The 19,441-nt window shown below is 39.4% G+C and overlaps 1 protein-coding gene across 1 annotated transcript in view; it reads left to right on the top strand.

Annotated features, from left to right (window-relative positions):
• The window catches only part of LOC110155311 (connector enhancer of kinase suppressor of ras 3), a 32,022-nt gene extending 13,895 nt beyond the window's left edge, over positions 1 to 18,127 (top strand). The window contains exons 2-13 of the mRNA XM_055156443.1: positions 5,746 to 5,909; positions 7,988 to 8,190; positions 8,726 to 8,813; positions 12,755 to 12,796; positions 13,706 to 13,825; positions 14,024 to 14,083; positions 14,574 to 14,642; positions 14,762 to 14,908; positions 16,119 to 16,243; positions 16,513 to 16,694; positions 16,770 to 16,856; positions 16,949 to 18,127. Coding sequence (XP_055012418.1) covers positions 5,746 to 5,909; positions 7,988 to 8,190; positions 8,726 to 8,813; positions 12,755 to 12,796; positions 13,706 to 13,825; positions 14,024 to 14,083; positions 14,574 to 14,642; positions 14,762 to 14,908; positions 16,119 to 16,243; positions 16,513 to 16,694; positions 16,770 to 16,856; positions 16,949 to 17,238 — 1,577 coding nt within the window. The 3' untranslated portion in view covers positions 17,239 to 18,127. The remainder of the gene's footprint in view (positions 1 to 5,745; positions 5,910 to 7,987; positions 8,191 to 8,725; positions 8,814 to 12,754; positions 12,797 to 13,705; positions 13,826 to 14,023; positions 14,084 to 14,573; positions 14,643 to 14,761; positions 14,909 to 16,118; positions 16,244 to 16,512; positions 16,695 to 16,769; positions 16,857 to 16,948) is intronic.
• Positions 18,128 to 19,441: the final 1,314 nt, after the last annotated feature.

Below are 19,441 nucleotides of genomic sequence, written 5' to 3'. Positions count from 1 at the left end.
TATATATAATTATTTATTTTTATTATTATTTTTCATTTATATGTATATAGATGAACAAACTTAGTTTCAAAAAAGGTACAATTCATGGGAAATTTCCAGCTTGGGGACCTTTCAGCCAGGGAGACATTCCAGCTGATTTCCATGAACGAAACAGAACACAACCTAGGGTATGCTTTTGATGAGGAAACTTCATTATAACATACATCAGAAAATGACGTAATATGGGCCCTTTAAGCATGGACAATGATACCCAAAACCTGATCTGCCGAAAGAGATGTTAAGTATGCTAAACCCCCATTACATTGTTGAAGTGGATGGCAGATTGGACCGGGGTTTGTTCTAGTGGTTTGTTTCAGTGCTCACATAGCTGTCATGCTGATAACCTGGTGAGAACATGATCACTGTTTATTGACTAGGCCGAGGTGGGTGGCAGAAGAGGGCTCACAGCAAAATGGCAGGTGCTCCAGTGTGTTGCTGTAATTACCTGCTCTCTGAGAATCACTGACAGATCCCCTTTGTGAGTAATGAAGTGTATTGTGCAGTCTCATAGTAATATTTTAAATACACTACCACGCAATATGATATTTTTATGCGTCTGCTATTTTAGAAGCAGCCATTTTAAGTAGGGGTGTAACGATATCCAAGCCTCAGGATACGGTATCGTTACAGTATGAACTTCACGGTACAATATCATGGGAAAGCTCACGATATGGTGGGGATGTAACAATATCCAAATCTCTCTGTACAATATTTTCACGATATACATCTCGCAGTACAATATTTATTACTATATTTTGTGGAGGCTAACACGCCTCTTTTTCCTGGACAAGATTTAATCCAAAAAACGAAGACTTAAAAGTACTTAGAACTGTTATTTCTTCATGTACTCTTTACTGAAATGGAGCAAAGGATCATGGTCTATGTAGATCCCTCTGTCTTTTTATAACTATTGCTGCACCATAACTCTTAATTTAAGCAAAGAGACTTGTAATATATTGTGACAGCCCACGATATTATTGTGAGAACTTTGATGATACAATATCACAATATTTGGGTTATTCTTACATCCCAAATTTTATGTCAGTCCTCCATGTAGTTTCCATAGAAAAAGATTGGTTTCAAGAAATCTGGTACTCAATATCTAATTCTTTGCACGCTTACAAAATTATTTCTGGCTCAAGATCTAGAGAAGGGTCCCTTGGGTGCGTACTACCCCTGACCAGCACCATGCGGCGATTAAGTCTTGGCAAAAGTTATACTCTTTATACTGCGTGGAAAATGGTTGCTACATCATTAAAGCTGTGCTATGTAACTTTCTGAGAGAGATGTTATTGCGTTGCCTAGAATGTTCAACAGTATGACATTAACTTAAATCATACTTTACTAGAATCATTTGGATGATTTCAGCTCTGTTATTGCTTCTCTACTTAACTAAAGGTAAAAAGTAGCTATTAACTTGAAACTACTTCATGATATCACAAGGTGGAACAGAGAGTTTGAGCTTTGGAGATGTAAACAGAGTGATAATAAAGGATTACTCAAACATGTGTGAATGAAACAAAGCTCAGCTCCAGGTATTTTTATGAGGTAACGGCATTCTAGTATGACTTAAAATTCACAAAGTAAAGAGTAAATTGCCCCTGGTTCCACAAAGTCTGTTTAACTGAACCATTACTACAGTAAATGTGGGCAAATCTAATATCATTACTCCAAATTCGCACATTGTTATCACACAAATGAACACAGCAGCAAACAAGAAGTACTATTTGCTTAGTTGAAATTATGAGAACAGTGAATGTTTTCTCAACCGAGTGGCAATGGGAATGCAGTTGACGTTGGTGCCTCTGCCCTACTGCACCCCCTTTTGCTTTGGTTTGAAGGCATTTGCCAAGTGCTTCTGAGGCCATAAAACTCTTCCAGAGCTTTCATCCCGGGCAGGCTTTTGAAATCATTCACACAGGCTGCCTCAGTGCCACCTCCCTTTTAACCAATTCACAATAACCTGACACACTACTAGCCCCTTTCTCAAGCCTTAATGAAAAATGATAGTGGCACAAACACACCCACAACAGGCGTTCATCTAGGCACAGTAAAGGTTTTATAAGCGTTGCCTTTATTATTTTGCCTGTGTGAGTGGATAGGTCTAGAGGGAGGCTCTAGTGATCTCACATGTAATGCTATTGTGTTCTCCTAAGTTCTCCTATTTGTTTTTTCTTTAGTTTTTAAAATGTCTACTATGTATATTTTCTGGTAGGATGCATGGGAATGTTTTTATTTTACCTAGAAAGTTCATTAATCTTATCTATTTTGCATTTATTGAATTATAGGTGTTTACATGTCATATTAATCCCTTGAAAAACCACATAATGGCATTGCCTAATTGCCTCAGTGGAGAGATACATTAATGCCATACTATGGAACATTTCAGGCAAAATAATACCATCTCTGGAGTAGCTGTCAAATAGAGTGGAAATCAAAAATCAGATATTATCCATCCATCCATTTTCTTCCCCTTTATCCGGGGATGGGTCGCGAAGGCAGCAGTCTGAGCAGGGATGCCCAGACTTACCTTTTCACTCACTTTTCTGCGAGAGCCGAGAGACATAGTTCCTCCAGCGCGTCCTGGGTTTTCCCCGAGGTCTTCTCCCGGTGGGACATACCGAAAACACCTCCAGAGGGAAGCGTCCAGGAGGTATCTGGAACAGATGCCCGAGCCACCTCAACTGCTCCTCGACGTGGAGGAGCAGCGGCTCTACTCTGAGCTTCTCTCGTGTGACTGTGCTGAGGACTGAGGAAACTCATTTCAACCACTTGTATCTGCGATCTTGTCCTTTCGATGATTACCCAAAGCTCATGACTATAGGTGAGGGGAAATTGACCGGTAAATCGAGAGTTTTGCCTTTCAATTCAGCTCCCTCTTCATTACAAGGGTCCAATACAGTGACCGCATCACTGCCGATGCTGCACCGATCCGCCTGTCAATCTCATGCTCCATTTTCTCTCACTTGTGAACAAGACCCCAGACACTTGAACTCCTCCACTTGAGGCAGGGACTCTCCACCCACCCAGAGAGGGCAATCAGATACTAATCAATACTGAAACTAATATCAAAAGTAGATACTCATTTGAGCAAATATTGACAATCACAACAGATCAGTGGTAAGTTTTTATTGTGGTATTATAATCGGTATTGATTGAATTAATTAGTATCTGACTCAAATTTGAAATTTTAATTTTGTATCAGCACTACTCTGGAGACAAGCAGGTTGCAGACACTCCACTGGAAAAATTACATAGTGCGCCTGTTAATATATTATGTTATTTAGCCGTTTATAATGCTGTTTTTGGTTACATTATGTCAGTGCTTCTCAAATAGTGGGGCGGGCCCCCCTGGGGGGGCGCGAGGCTCCGTCAAGGGGGGCGCGTTTGACCTCGGGGAACATGCTTTTTTATTTTTTTATTTTGATTTTTTTTTTACTGTCCTAGAATAAAGTGCAATTGCACTTCCACTACATTAGGGGGCAGAGCGCTCTCATTGGCAGAGTGTGCGCAGGGAGCATTCGCTCGGTGGTGTAGGAGTTTTGTTTGCACTGAGCATGCGCGGTTTGCACACAGCACAGAGTTTGAGTATGAAGTGTAGACACGAAGTGTAGCAGACCCTCAAGTGACACCATGAAAACATATTTAACAGGGATGAGAAGACAGGCGGAGAGAGACGGAGATAAAGAGACAAACGAAAATCTCCCGAAAGCTAAGACGAGGAAATATGACAAAGCGTATGTAGCGCTTGGCTTCACTGTGACTACGGTGGGAGACGAGGAAAGACCCGTGTGCTTACTGTGTCTAAAAATGTTGGCAGCGGACAGCATGAAGCCCAATAAATTAAGGTGTCACTTAAATACATTACACCCCAATCACTCTGATAAGCCGCTTGAGTTTTTTTCAGCGAAAACGTGCCGAATATTGCCAACAATCATCCCGCTTTGTGACTGCTACTTCAGTACTTTTATTCTCTTATATGTTAATAAGGATACAGTGTTCAGAGGTGTACTTATAACAGTTTTATAGACAAATGATACTATTTATAGTCACGCGGGGGGCGCGAGATGTTTTATTCTTCCTAGGGGGGGCATGACAGAAAATAATTGAGAAGCACTGCATTATGTCATTGTGTTGTCTGGAATGGGAGAGTTCCTAGAGCTTTCTTCTCTGTACAGAACACTGCATCCTTCCACAGGAAATGTCTTTTTAACCCAACAGGAAAGAGAAAGTTTACCCCCATAGGAGCTGTGTTTTTGTTCAAATTGCATTAGCATGACTAGGCTGTGCACATTTTGGAGTGGACTTCTTTCCTCTCTTTATAAGGACTAGGTTGCAGAGTTTTGGTATTTAAAGGGTTAAGTTAAAATTGAGTGAAGTCTTGCCTGGGAATTAACATGCCAAGGAATGAGAGGAATCTAATCAGCCTAACTGGAGCAGACTTGTGTACAGGCTAATGGTTAACGTGTCCTCATACATTTGCCCCTTGAATCGGCACAGACTATTGTAGCTCAAGCAAACACTTTGTTCAATGATTAAATCTGTTAACATTAGATTTTATAATGGAATTTTAATGGCCTTGGTCAAGGTCTGGCTCGACAAAAAATGAAGTGGCAAGATAATTTTGATATTAATCTTTTATTATTCTATTAACTACTGCAAACACACTCTTTATCAGATATTTATAGAGTTAGTAACACTTTTTATCACGGCTTTAGAAACTGGCAACTTATTGGTAATTACTTTGCCAATATTAGAACTCGGCCACTGGGATTTTCATTTTCAGTGATAGCCGTATGTCTGAAAAGAAAATGTATTATTCTGAAACAAATCAAGGAAGTTTTACAGTTGCAATTACAATTTCTCATTAGTATCTTATGTTTGGGCTAGAGGAAACCACTATCGTTATATTGTAATCTATGTGTGTAGTAGTGTTGGATTGAGAGTTCTGCAGCTGACAGGTCTTGGAAAAAAAAAAAAAAAAAGTTGGTTCATTCATGTGCAGCTGCCTCTCGGAGCTTCTGCAATGGCATAGGCGATGGCTGTTTACTTCTACAGCAAAGAGAAGAGCACATGCTCACACAAGAAGTCACTCTTAACATTTGTCCTATGCCCAGTTGAATTGAACAATTTTACTGAACAATATAACATTACATGAACGGCATTAAAAACAGTATTGTGTTCATGTTCTTAAAACCATTCTAATTTGTGCAGAGAGACTTTTTTTCAATACTGTATCCAGACCTAATTGTATATCTTTATCTCTATTAAAGTGACAGTTAAAAATGCAATATTTAACTTTACACTTTATTGACCTTTGCATTTGGCCATTAACGGTCCAACTGAACTCTTATTGGGGTTACAAACAAGAGGGAGGGGGGCATCAGCCTGGCGCGTGCTGGACACTCCCACTTGAGCACAAATATAGGCAGCCATTGTTTAACTAGTCTAACGGACTTATAGGTTGTAGCCGTTATGCGCCCTGTTTATTTAGGAAAGATAGTGGTCCCACCTGTTCCTTATCTCTACTGCGCACGCACAGGCTGCATGGGAAATTGCTAATAAACCTGCTTAAGATCCACAAGTTATCCCTGCTAATTTGTTATGGAAGTTGTTACCATACTGAAATATTTCATTGGCTTTGATTGTTTTTTCTTTATATATACATTTTTTCAATACATTTATGATTTTTGTGGTGTGTTTTAGGTTTGGACGATGGCTTGCAGCAGTACATCAACAACTTTGAGCGGGAGAAGATCAGTGGTGAGCAGTTGTTGAAGATCACGCATCAGGACTTGGAGGAGCTCGGGGTGGCGCGTATTGGACATCAAGAGCTGGTTCTGGAAGCTGTGGACCTTCTGTGTGCACTGGTCAGTAGACGTCCACTTATCTGAACAACTGAACTGCCCCCTCCCCCTTCATACTATCATAGCCACTTACTATGCATGTTTGGAGTTTGTGGAAGAGAAGTGGGGGGCCTTTTTCCACAATACACAGCAGGGTAGACAACCACCACACAGAGATCTGGGGTTAGGAGTTCTACGTAGCAATTTGAAGCTATGTTAAGTGGCTAAAGACTAAACAATAATAAATGATTAAAAATAGACCCTCTCACATTCAGAAAAGTTTGATATCCTCCAGTATGAATAAATAAATAAACTGGGATTATATGAGCCCACGCTCCATCTGAAAAAGAAGCATTTTCTCTTCAGCACATGGGATCCATTTAGACTTTTTATCACTTCCTGTGCCATAAAAGTCCCAGATTGTGGTCCCGTCCCTTTTTTGATCTATGTCAGCATTTTTTCTTTATGTTCTCTTAAAATGCTTTACGTTCATCTTACGAGGCAGAGTTATTTTTACACTGAAGAACCATAAATTTGCATTTAAAACAGCAGCTTGTATTTCAATATGTATTGAAAGAATATGAAAAATGTATGCCAACAATTATTCTAATCTACGTTTCTATGCCTTTTAAATGGTTCTCTGATCTTTAAAGAATTATTTTGAGTTAGTTAGACTACTGTACATGTGGTATAAATGTTTATGCTTTCCACTGATTCCAAGGGGCAAACTAAGGCCTTCATTTGATTGGCCGCAGTGTCAGTGCTACTTACAGGGCCCACCAGCAGCACCCAAAACCCAAACATCCTGTTCCAAACTGTTTTTTCTATCTTTCTTTGTGTTATGTCAGGGACTTCCTCTTGCTACACTAACATTACTAATTACTATTTTCAACAGTGTTTATGAATACTGCACATATTTTAGTGGGAGAATATCACCCATACTTCCCAATCTATCTTGTTAATAAATTTTGATCTAAATCACATATAATAAAGATTGGAACAGAGGCTCTTTCTCAGATTTCAGCACTTCTAAGAGCAAACTGCTGTTTGGGGATTTCAGAGCATTTCAATTAGTTTTACAGGACCTCTTTGAATTTAATGACTTTTACAGAGCCAGAGTGGAAATCTTTCACTTTGATTTGTTCTAAGACCCCCAGTGCCAAGCTATAAGATCAAGAATATTTTGCTGTGTATTACCCATTGAGTTGGAAAGTGGCTGGTATGGTTTTGACATTAGTATCAGATGTGGAACTTGACTTTACAATCAATAATGGACATCTATTTTTAGAGGCTTATACACATACTAAAATAATTTATTGTACGTATTAATCTTAACTTTATAGACGTTATAACCAAAAAACGCATAGCTCTAAATACATTAAAGAGTGTCATATGTACATTTGGTTTCAATATAACATGATATTTATGGATTTGCTGGATAGTTTGTGTGCACAACCCACAATAATGGTGTCCATAGGTGTCCATCTCCCTTGTGAAACTGAACTGACTGAATGACTATAACATACTGGATATCCTAGACTTGTTCTTCATTAAATAGTCTTGATTAGTCTCAAATCAAACACTACTACTCCTACTTATTGAATCAACATTAGCGCTGTCTAACCTGCAAAACCTCTTATTGGATTCTAACCTTTCACATAACTTTTAAGGTCTTGTGAGAACCTCGTAAACACAAGGAATGAACATGCACAGTCAACCAGGCCTGAGAACGCAAACTTTGCTCTGTTTGATAAAAAAGTTAAGTGATGGCAATGCACATTTTTACAGCATGCCTGCCCCTGCAAGCTGGATTCATTAGGAGATTTTATGCAAGACCTCACCTAATACTGAATTTGACAGCTTTTCATACAGGTTATCCTCAGGCCTTGAAATGGCTTAAGCGTTTTATATTGTGAATGTGTAGGTATTTTTTTTATACTACACTTTTTTTGTTACTCTCGATAGGCAAAAGCTAGAGATTAACAAAATTAATATTGGAAAACATGTCAAATTTCATCATTTTTTCACAGACTTCTGCTTAATCATTGTTAGATCATTATTTTCACAACTGTATTCATTTTTTTTATTTTTTTCAATTTCAGAATTATGGAGTTGAGACGGACAACTTGAAGAATCTGGTCACGAGGATGCGAGCTGCCACCAACAGCCTTCACATGGCCACGTCAGATCGCAGAAAAAGCCCTGCTTATGATGGCAGCAATCCACGCAAACCACCAAATGACTTTCTCACCTCTGTGGTCGAGCTAATCGGGGCTGCTAAAAGCCTGCTGGCATGGCTCGACAGGTAATAAAGCCTGGATACTGATTTCAAAATATATTCACGCTGTTATTGACATTTGGACATATTCCTGTAGCCATCTGGAAAAATGTATCAGTCTATAAAAGCAATATAAAGACAGGTTTGCACGATTAACCCTTGTGGGATGAAATAAATTAGCTCTATTTTTGGTAAAGTTGATGTCATACAGTGAATAACAAACGTCTTATGTAAGATGTCTGAACATAAAACTGCTTGGAACATTTTAAACGGTTTGTATTCACTGTTTTTGAAAAATCCATTTCTCCTTTGTGACTTTCTTATATAATCTTCACTTCCAAGTTGTTATTAGATTGAACCACAAACCGAAAAATGTTAGAAATGCAGCTGTGGGTTACGGCTGAAGCATGTGTAGCATGATAGCGTTGCAACACTTACATTGCTGAGGACAAGCAAGTCTTAAAATGTGCAGTGTCACCTGTGAACAATTAATGTTGTTGATTGACACCAAAGATGCAAAATAACAAAATCTCTTGTCTGATTTGACTGTGTTTGTCTACAGAACGCCTCTGACAGGAATCAGCGACTTCACAGCCACTAAAAATCAAATCATTCAGTTGTGCCTGGAGCTAACTACCACTGTTCAACAGGTTTGTACAAACTAACTATAATTTGTAACCAGCACAAAATGTTTCACATTTTGCAACACATTCGCTTGGGGTGAATTGTTGGCATGCTTATAGTCTCTAAATATGTTATGGTACATTCCTTCGTAAGTAAAGGCCATATTTCTATGCCATTTCATACAGCATATGTGAAATGGCTCTACAAAATTCAACAAGAGCACAGTTATTGGAAATGTGGTCTGGCAGCCACCACACCAGTCTGAAGCCAGTCGTCTGAGCACAAATCTTGACTTGAACTTTGGCTGTTTTCTGCTCTTGCTGCTAATGAGGAGACCCCTCTGTGCAGGGACCCTTTAATGGTAAACAATTCTTTGTCCATAAAATCCTCTTGTGCTCTTTTCAAAGCCTGCCAGCTAACGTTCCCCAGGCTGTTGACTCCCTCCTATGTGGTTCCTGTTTTGCTTTCCCAATCTGCTTAAGGAGGACTAGGACTTCCTGTGTGTAGGCCTTAAGATTGGGGGGAAAATGTTATCCCATCTTTGGACAATGCTAACCGTTAAAGCAGAACATCCATTTTATCCAAATCACAACATTTCCTCAGTGAATTTTTCAAGCATTGCTTCAGTACACAGCTGCAGTCTGCCTCATAAACCATTCATAAACCATTGGAGTAGATTCAGGCTCATATGTCAAACAAAAGAAGCCTGGTTAGGACTTTTTTCTTTTGAAATTTATTACCATGTGTATAGTCTACTCTTCTTAAAGTAAGCATAGATTAACAAGCAACTCATTTTACACTAGGGTTAGGGTGCAGATGGTGTTTTAAGGAGGTCATAGCATCTAAATAAATTCAGTTCCCAGAGTGCACATTTCCTGGCGGGTGTCTGAAGTTTCAGTCACTGTGGTGATTTACCATGGGTGGCTCAGTCATGGTCATCCAGAGAAAGTGGGGGGATACACATTTCCCACACTGCCATCTGACATTCAGGGGTTAAGGTGTAAAATAAACTCTTGATAGGTGATGAAAAACGCCTTGTAGGACTTGACTGATGTCCCCTAACAGCTGGAGGAGGTGAGGGTCACATGTTCGCCTCTTCTAAAGCACTATATAGAATTGTATGTAATAATCATAAATATTTTTTTCTATTCTGTGGGATTATAAAAAGGCATGCAGCCCCAACGATCACGAAACATAGTGCTGTCTCATTCATGGACTTCAGCCAACAATAAGAGCTTTTCACATTTCAGAATTTATGTCCCCTGGCTGAAGGAAGTCTGTGCATACTTACAATGGGGCAGAGTCATAAAAGCTCAAACTCCCTGCCCATCCTGCATCACTTAACATTGCAGAGGTCACGCGCTCTCTAGAAATCCCATTTCCCATTGTTTAAGCCTCTTGTTTCTCCATCAAAGGAAAAGTGTGACCAAAATTAGCATTTGCATAAGAGCTGCGGCGTATTTGAACATCTTTTGATCACTTTTAATATGGAAAATGGAAAATGATGTAATCCTGACTAGTATAGGGCAAGTTAGAGCTAGAGTGTACAATTATGACAAAAAGAATGAATTTATTTTTTCTTGTTTCTTTTTTGTTTTTGTTTTAATATTTAACAAAACAAAAAAACAAACACCCCACTCCTCTTCACATGTTCTAACACAAAATAAGAATTGCTTTTTAACAAGAAAAGTTCAGCTACTTATTTGGACTTAGTTGGCAGGTGGAACATTATTGTCAGACGTTCATTCCCCAATACAGACTACAATGCCTAGCATATTAGTAGGGACGTAATAAGTTCTCACAATAATATCGTGGACCATCACAATATATCGAATTACAAGTCTCTTCGCTTAAATTAAGAGTTATGGTGCAGTAATAGCTAAAAAAGACAGGGGGAACTACGTAGACCATGATCCTTTGCTCCATTTCAGTGTAGACTACATGAAGAAATAACAGATCTAAGCACTTTTAAGTCTTAGTTCTTTGGATTAAGTCTTGTCAAGGCATTTTAAGAGGAAAAAGTAGCATATTAACAGTTTTGTTTGTAAGCCTCCACAAAATATTGCAATAAATATCATACCATGAGATGTATATCGTGAAAATATTGTACCGAGAGATTTGGATATTGTTACATCCCTAATCGTGAACCTCCCCACCATATCGTGAGTTTTCCCACGATATTGCAATAAATATCATACCGTGAGGTTCATACCGTGACAATATCCTTACACCCCTAATAAATGGTGGTGCCCAGTGGAGCACATGGGGCTTATGGTGCAGTGGTGGCTATAGTGTTTAGGTGCAGGTTTGCGCTCGGTGCCAGCATATCCTCAGTTGGCCACTTCATTGCTCAACCATGCAAATCTGCCCTGGTGTCAGATCAAAGGCTGTGGACTGCCGTAGACAGTCATCTGATCCAGGCCGGCTGTGGGATCAGGTCCATAATGTGAGGGATCAGCACACATGGGGAATTGTCTATCAGCCCCTCTGCTTTTAGTTGATCTGGATTCGGTCCACTGTGAAGCCAAGTGTTTTGACTAACATATGTTAAAAGGATTATGGCCATGTGAGTTGAATGAAACCAGCAAAAGCCTGACTCAGTTCACCCTGGCTATGTTAGAAGTACATAATAATAAATAGGTTTATTTAAAAACAGTCATAGATGTATTTTTAGCTCATTCCCTGCCTAAGACAACAAAGTGGTCTGCCAACACTGAACCATGAAAAGTATGCTGTTGGATGTTTTGTACAGGGAAAAATCACTGATGCTGTTTAAAATGCTTTTCGGGGAGTACACAATATGGAAACAATGTCAATTCTTCAATTAAACAAAGAACAAAACACAAACAAAAGCACTTTCAAATTCAAACACTCAACATTATCAAAGTTAATAGTTTTCTTTTTTTTCTTCTTTCTTTTTTTTATGACCATTTCCTAAAGTCCTTGGCTTTACATCATAATATTTTGAAAACATTTTATCTACCTCAAGACGAGTTTTAGCTTGAGGGCACAGACGGGGAAATCTCAGTGCTGCTCTGCAAACAAACACATTGTAGACAAGTGTATTTGAAAATAGACACTCCCCATCAGCCTGACAATATACAAGCTATAGAACTGGTTCAGTCTTTATTAGCTGTCAGCTCAAACCATTTGAACACAGAGTTGTTTTTCTCTAGGGCACAGGTCTGTACATGTCACCAGTCATTGCAAGGCCCTCACAGAACCAGTTTTTATTTTACTTTGACTTTGAGCTCACAATGGTGGACCCAATAGAGAGCATCCTCCTCTTTCTTTTAGTGACAGGACTCTTGTATATGTGTTTTGATGGATGGCCTCCCTCAGGGCAAGAATAGAGTTATTCCCATAAACAGAGCACCCCTGTAATCTGGAGCCCTTTCACTCACTACACAGTTGTCATGGGAGCCTGTTGGTTCAGCTGTGTCCAGTCCAGCAGCACTCTGGACACTTGGAGTGGACAGTAGCCACACCGCAGCTGAATTGGCACTTTCAGCTTGTTCTTTTGCACACCAAGTTACTGTAACCGGCGGACCTCTCAAAGCATGACCATTCACTGTGTACCATTGTCATTATAAAGGCAGCGTGGCTTTCTAAAAACATAACTGCTAGATGAGATTTTCTGAACATTTTACAGTGAGTTACTGTTTCATAGTATGTCATCTTCACATTGTTTTTATGCTGGACTCACTGTGGTATTTACATTACAAAGTAGTTGAATGAACCACATATATGAGACTGCCTCAATAGAATTTTGGCCAAGTGGTCATTTTTATACCAAAGCTGTTTTTTCTGGCCTTGTTTTATTTTTCTCAGTTCTATATCTGGAATTTTGATGATCACATTTGCCAAGCCCATACCCATACTTTCACCTCATGTCCTTGTAACTTTTGAATGTACTGTTCTCTATTGTCTACTGCTTTGAATCAAATTGTTTAATTTTATGTTTCAGGACTGCAGTGTTTACGAGATGGAAGAAAAGATCCTTGATGTTGTAAGTACACACATTTTTTTTAAATAAAAAGCTACTTTTTAGATTGTATTATGTTCTTGTCTTTTGTATAAATTATAGGCTCACTTGTACCATTGGGATTCCCAGAGAGGGTTTGGTTCTTAACATGTTTTACTATCAGTAGCTGTATCCTGTCACTGACGTTATGCAGACCTCTTGAGCTAACACTTTCCAAGGAGCTTTTCACACTTTGTCATAGATATCGTCTTTGTGATGTGATTTCTTCTCATTAAAGTGCAAATGCCCAGTTATCATGTTTTTCTAAAGTATTATTTTGTATGGTGGGGCAGTATCTATGGTAAATATTTATCATAGGCTTACATTAACCAAGTGGAAGTTTGTGAAGAAAATTTAGGGAAAAAAAACAATATCACATCTGCCAAAATAGTCAAACTAAGTAAAAGTAGGTAGGACAAACTGAATTTTCTCCTCGCCATAAGAGTAGGTAAGGTTTTTAGATAAATATGATCTAAATATAATTGTTTTCTACATTTTAGGGCAATGAGTTCTCTAACCTGCCATGCACACTTTACACTTATCGTGTCAGCCTTGTTTTTACTGCCCTAGCTCTTTCTTTAGGCTGTACTATTTGGTGCCATGTGCATATTAGGAAGGGGCGTCACAGAGGAGCCTCTAATTTGGACAAATTGATGTTTTCCTACCCAAAAACAAGCATTAGTGTACACACTATGTAAACTATCTGTGTGTGTTGTGAAGGCATACATCCTGCTAATAGACCACTTATGGCTTCTTTTACCCCATTAAACAACACGAACACAGAAAATGAGATATTTTGTGTGTTTTGGTGTCACGAGAAGTCAGCATGACATTTTAGATTATGTTCCTTATTATTTATGCACCATGTTTATGTTTTGTGTTATCTTTTTATAGTCAAAGATTCTAAACAACATCTGCGATCAAACCGTGAGAACTACATCGGATCCCCTGATGAGCCAGTCTGCCTGCTTGGAGGAAGTTCAGCTGACCAACATCAAACCGGGAGAGGGCCTGGTAAGGAATGCTGAGATTTTTTTTTTTTTAGACTTCTCCCCTTTCACCCCTAAACTGCTTGTCTGTCTGTCTACCCCATGTGTTCTCAAGCAAGGAATGTCCACAATGTGTGTCCAATTGTGATCCCTGCATTTGTCTAGCCTGTCTGAATAACCAATAGCAGAAATGATGCAATATTGCCATTTCTTTTCCTTGTAGGGTATGTACATCAAATCTACCTATGATGGACTGCATGTTATCACTGGAACCACAGAACATGTAAGTATGGCATTCAACTCGTGCTCTCAAGTCTGCTGATTTTGCACCCACACACGATTAATCCAATAGTGGGAATTGTTTTGTTGGAGCGCACAAACAGCCTCCACATAAAAGTCTTATCTTTTCCCACAGTGACACGAGCTGTGAGTAATGTGCCTACATCAATACCACGGTTTGAATCCTGACGCCTCCAGCCTGGAGTTGTGATTCAGGGCTTGAATCATCAATAATAATGACTAGTTAGTCCCAGTTGACGTTGACATTAGAATGACTAAATCTAATATTGTTACATAAAGGCTCTGCTGAATTTCTCAAATTTCCAAATATTTCTGTTCCATTACCAGTATATGTTAAATTAATCTCTTAGGTGCCTCAGAGGAGTTTATTTTTTTTACTTCTACTCCTCTGATTTCCTGTATTACTGAAGTTTTTATTCCAGTCGAATCAAACTAGCTTACACAAATCTAAAACCTGTGTCTTTTTTCAACAGTCACCAGCAGACTTGAGCCGTAAAATCCATGCCGGTGACGAAGTGATCCAAGTAAATCAACAAACAGTGGTGAGTCTTTAAATTTCATTTCCCACCTTCGTCATTCCCTTTTACGATGCTGCATCTGTCAGTACATTTTCATCTCACAAGCATTGGGTTGCATTTTGAAATGAGTCACGATCTTTCAGGTGGGTTGGCAGCTGAAAAACCTCGTCATGAAACTAAGAGAGGACCCCAAAGGTGTAGTGCTGCTGCTGAAGAAGAGACCTACAGGGACATCAGGGTTTACTCCAGCCCCACTAAAGAACATGCGCTGGAAGCCCCCTGTGCCACAGGTAGTAAACATGTCCTGGAGACTGTAGCTGCTTTCATGTGGAGAGATCTGCAGAGCTTGTATGTCTACTCATTATGGACCAATTACCACAGGTTTAGGGAGTTGGTTCCAAAAGGACAAGCTGAGACAAGTGTCGCACTGAACCACCCATCAGGAAAGCCTGTTTATGAGCAAAAACAAAGGAATAATAAAGTACAGTTCAAGTGTTATGGAGTGTGTTAAGCAGCCAGGACAAAGAAATGAGGATCTATGAGCTCTATGAGATATATTACTGATAAATGGGGAAAAAACAACACCACAGAACTACTGCCTGCTTAAACATTGCTTGTGATATGGAAGAATGTAACAAAATGAAAAAATAAATTGTCCGTATCTGAAATTGGCACAGAATTCCTTGAAGCAACATCTAGACTCAAGCAATGTCTTTAATTTCAGCACCCACACACAACATTTTAACATCTTTTAAAATACACAGCACTCTATAAGTAAATGATATCAGAAAAGCAGTTCATAGCTTTGTGCTCTTCTCATTCATGTGAATCCCCACCTCTTGGGACTTCTTCCTCAGTCCTACTTCATCAGAGAGGAAGACAATACGCTTGTTGTAGACTAAAGATCGAGGCTCCAACATTGTACTTGTGTGTCCTGAGAAAGCAAGATGAGCCTTTATCTGATAAGAGTGTGTTTCTCAAAACAACAAAGTCACTCTCAACAAAAAAGAGGGCAATGTCAACTCGTCTTCCAGTATCTTGTTCTGGCCGGTCTTGGATATCAGAGGGAGACATCTGAGTTTATGTGTGATAAAACGAGTGAAATTACTCAGGCAGATTTACAAGTAAAAACACACATACTCATAGGGGATTCTTTCAGTGCTTGGTGTAACATTAAACATAGCATTTAGGTCTAATGTGATTGCCAGCAAGTACAAGCAGTATATTTAGTCAAGGACACAGTGTTGTTTGGTGTTGGGGAAACATATCTGTGGTGAATGAGGACCATTTTAACTACATGCTTTGCCTGATATTTTCAGGCACACTTACAGTTTTTCCATACCTCAAACAAGAAGGTTTATACATGCATTTAAATGTCTCACCACAACTCCTCCCAGCTCCAGAGCAACCATCTTTAGCAATAATTCATGTGTCTCAAAGGAGCCTTGATTTGCTGTTGATAGTGCTGTTAAATTTAAAGGCTTGTGTTTTGTTTTCCAGAATAATACCTCGCTGATCAGAGGCCAGTCCCCATGCGACTCTGCAAACGGATCAGCCAAAAAAGAAAAGCCAGCCATTTTGGATCTGTACATTCCCCCACCTCCTCCAGTGCCATACAGTCCAAGGTAAACCACCACTTATTATTATGTTTTAGTAGAAAGTTGTCTTATTAGTCTTGATGGGAGTGGGAACATTAACCAAGCCATTTATCCAAAGTTTCATAGAGGTCAGAGGGCATGTACCACCCTGTAGTGCTTCTAGTAGTTAACCCTTGACACATTTCCTCACCCAGGCCTTTGAGGTTGCAGCATAATGAGGGTGTACTTACTTGTAGTTGTTGTGTAGGTTACTATTGCAGACTAAAGCCTTACACAATGTTTTTTCCTCCGCACAGAGAGAACAGAGCAGACACCTTCTCCAGCATCAGTAAAAGACCAAAGGGCTCTGAGTCACCAAACTCTTATTTAGACCAAGAAGGCAAACCTCTTTACAGCCTTGGAGACTATGACAAGCTAAGCGTCCCTATAGAGGCGAAAGTAGTGCAGCCCAGGAGGAGGGAGAACAAGCCTTCGAGAGGTCAGTTTTAGACAAGTGAAAATTATGGCTTAAATATTTGAGATAAAGTAAACTAATGTAAAAATTGTGTTTTAGGCAAGCCAAGGCCTCTTTCTATGCCAGTTGATACATGTGTTGGACTGTATGATCCATATGCTAAACCATGGGCACAAGGAAGAAAAGGTATGCTTATATTTTCTTATTTCCTTCAAATAAAAACCTCTAAAATTAAAATTTCAACTTCTTTTTAACAAACAACTACTTTTGTCTTGAAGGTGAAGATCTTTTGTACAGATACCTCAGCAACGAGAGGATCCCCACTATTGCAGAGGAGGTGCCAGCCTTGTCACCGCCCTACAAGCCGACAGGAGATCGACATCTGGTCAGAGTGGACCACATACGCGGCAGCCGCTACTACTCCAACTCAGAACTGCACAACAGCGCCACCATCCCTTATCAGGAGGACATCAAAAAAGCCCCCGTTACTCAGGTCTCTAAGCGCACCACAGCAGAACGCTCACTACTGGTCAGTTGGATCACGCGGCTTAAGCTATTGACTCACTGATGATGCACTTCCTGTCCGGGGCTTCCTGTTCCTGTCTTGTGTCTTCCTCAGTGCCTTCTATTAAAATACATGAAGCTGTATTTTAGCAGCTCTGGGCTTTCTCACACTCCCCTCTCACTGACCTCCCATGTTTCCCTGGTGTCACTAGCACTAGCAACTACTACTCTTCAACCAACCCTGCTTAGTAGAACTTACTGTTTTTGTCATTACACATTTAACACTGTCCTCCATGTGTCTCACTGCGAGCCCCATTCCAGCCTCAAGAAGGACTTGTTCAGGTTTAGGACACTTGTGCCACTTCAGGTCATCCATGGACTCTTCTGTACATAATAAGTTAAATATTATCTTTTTGCTCTTTGGTTATTTAAACTCCACCACCTGCCTGATATTTCCTGAATTACTGGTTTAAGTTGCATTAATGGTCAAGACATTTTCGATCTGTATATTCTGGTGGTTGGTGGATCAATGTTTATTTACTTGTGAGTTTGTGTGCACACTATTTGCCAATGGTTGCCTCTTGAAACCTATGCATATCTCTAATATTTGAGTTAAAATTGATAAAGCTGCCTTGGTGGGAAATGTTCTTTTGTCACTGGTAAATATATTCATTTAACGCTATGCATTTAATTCAGTTGAGGTTATATTGTGATATGCTTTACAAACTGGCTCACCTTTTAAAGGGCTTATCCAAACAACTGGTTGACAGTAATAACTGGTTTTGGGAAGTCAGTGTTTTGAACCAACCTTTAAGGCCAATGGCCTACTTTAAGTTCAATAGGAAAGACAAATATAACAGTATTAATTAAAATGATAGGTAAACCATGTCTGTTTTGCTTTATCTGCTTTTTGTAAGATGTGCATAGCATTATTAAAGGTTCCGTTGACTTGATACCTTTTGTATTGTCTTTATTTTTTATGAAGTGCAGGACATATGCTGGATGTTGCGTTTATACAGTACTATATACTAAGAACTATCTACATTATGCATAAGCCAACTGCCCTGCTTTGACTTTTTAAGCTGACCTTCTTTGTCTCTGAAACAATAGCTTTGACTTACCATTTCTTGCATATCGAATGTTTTTTGCCTGTGAATTGTCCACCTACTATCTACTAGCTTGTGTTCCAGCTGGGGCCCCATATGGTCAGACAGGTTGCTCTGTTTGAAGTGTTATCCCTGCACATATGTTAGTCTTTTAAATGTTTAACTGGGAGCTTAGGGTTACCTAGTGTGACAGCTTTCACCTTTGTTTTTGGTTATTGATTTGAAGAAGCATGTGCCTGAGAGGGAATACTAGAAAGCACCTTTTATCATAGTGGCCCTTCTCTGTGCCTGCTGTGCATGATTGTATTGACTGAGAAGGATTCTACTCACTTTTCTGTCTCTGCTGCTTTGCTGCGCTCATATTGCCTGGTCCTCATTAATTTGCACTTTCTGCACATTTGTGGTCTGCCTAAACACTACCTGCATGATTTCTAACCTACCACTAAGACTGCTAACCACTAACATGTTATGACTACACTGCTCCAATCTTCACAGAGGATATTCTTAGCAAATTGCATGTTAAAGTACAAATTGTTGAATACGTTGAGTTGTGGAAATCACAGACACATAAATACATCCTAATACAGATTTGTTAAATTTTAATTTTTCAGTAATAATGGAAATGCACTTAATTATCATACAACCAAATTAAAACTAAGCAAAAATCTACTGCTTTGGCTTTCTCCCTGTGTTAACCCACCCGTTCTTGTATCGCAGGGACTCGACTGGCACTCTAGCAGTGACTTCCTGAACCGGTGAGTGCCTCTGTTACACTAAAATATGCTGAGATGAATATGATAGGTCAAAGTTGAAACATAAGAGCAGGGTGGGTCCAATTCTTCAACAGGGAGGAACTGTCTTGTCAGCTATGGAATCCCTTTAAAACCAGACATGGGGAGCAAGGGGCAGTGGGTGGCCAACTGTTCAGTAATGGGAAAGTATTTGATAGACATCCACACTCAGATGGGGTATGGCAAGCAAACTGTGTTACGTATGTAGTAGTGGTAATTGTGATGGTAAAGTAGTAGTATTCAGTGTATTTTTCTCCATTCTACCCATACTACGCAATTATTTTGAAGTGAACAGCCATTCATTTTGCTGGCCTTACTAGTATAATGAGATTGTACATGTCACAATATATCAGTACAAATTGGTATTTAC

This window comes from Boleophthalmus pectinirostris, unplaced genomic scaffold, assembly GCF_026225935.1.
Source record: "Boleophthalmus pectinirostris isolate CB_2022bp ecotype Guang Dong unplaced genomic scaffold, ASM2622593v1 HiC_scaffold_10, whole genome shotgun sequence".
NCBI classification, from domain to species: Eukaryota; Metazoa; Chordata; class Actinopteri; order Gobiiformes; family Gobiidae; genus Boleophthalmus; species Boleophthalmus pectinirostris.
This window is presented reverse-complemented; position numbering and strand designations above follow the sequence as displayed.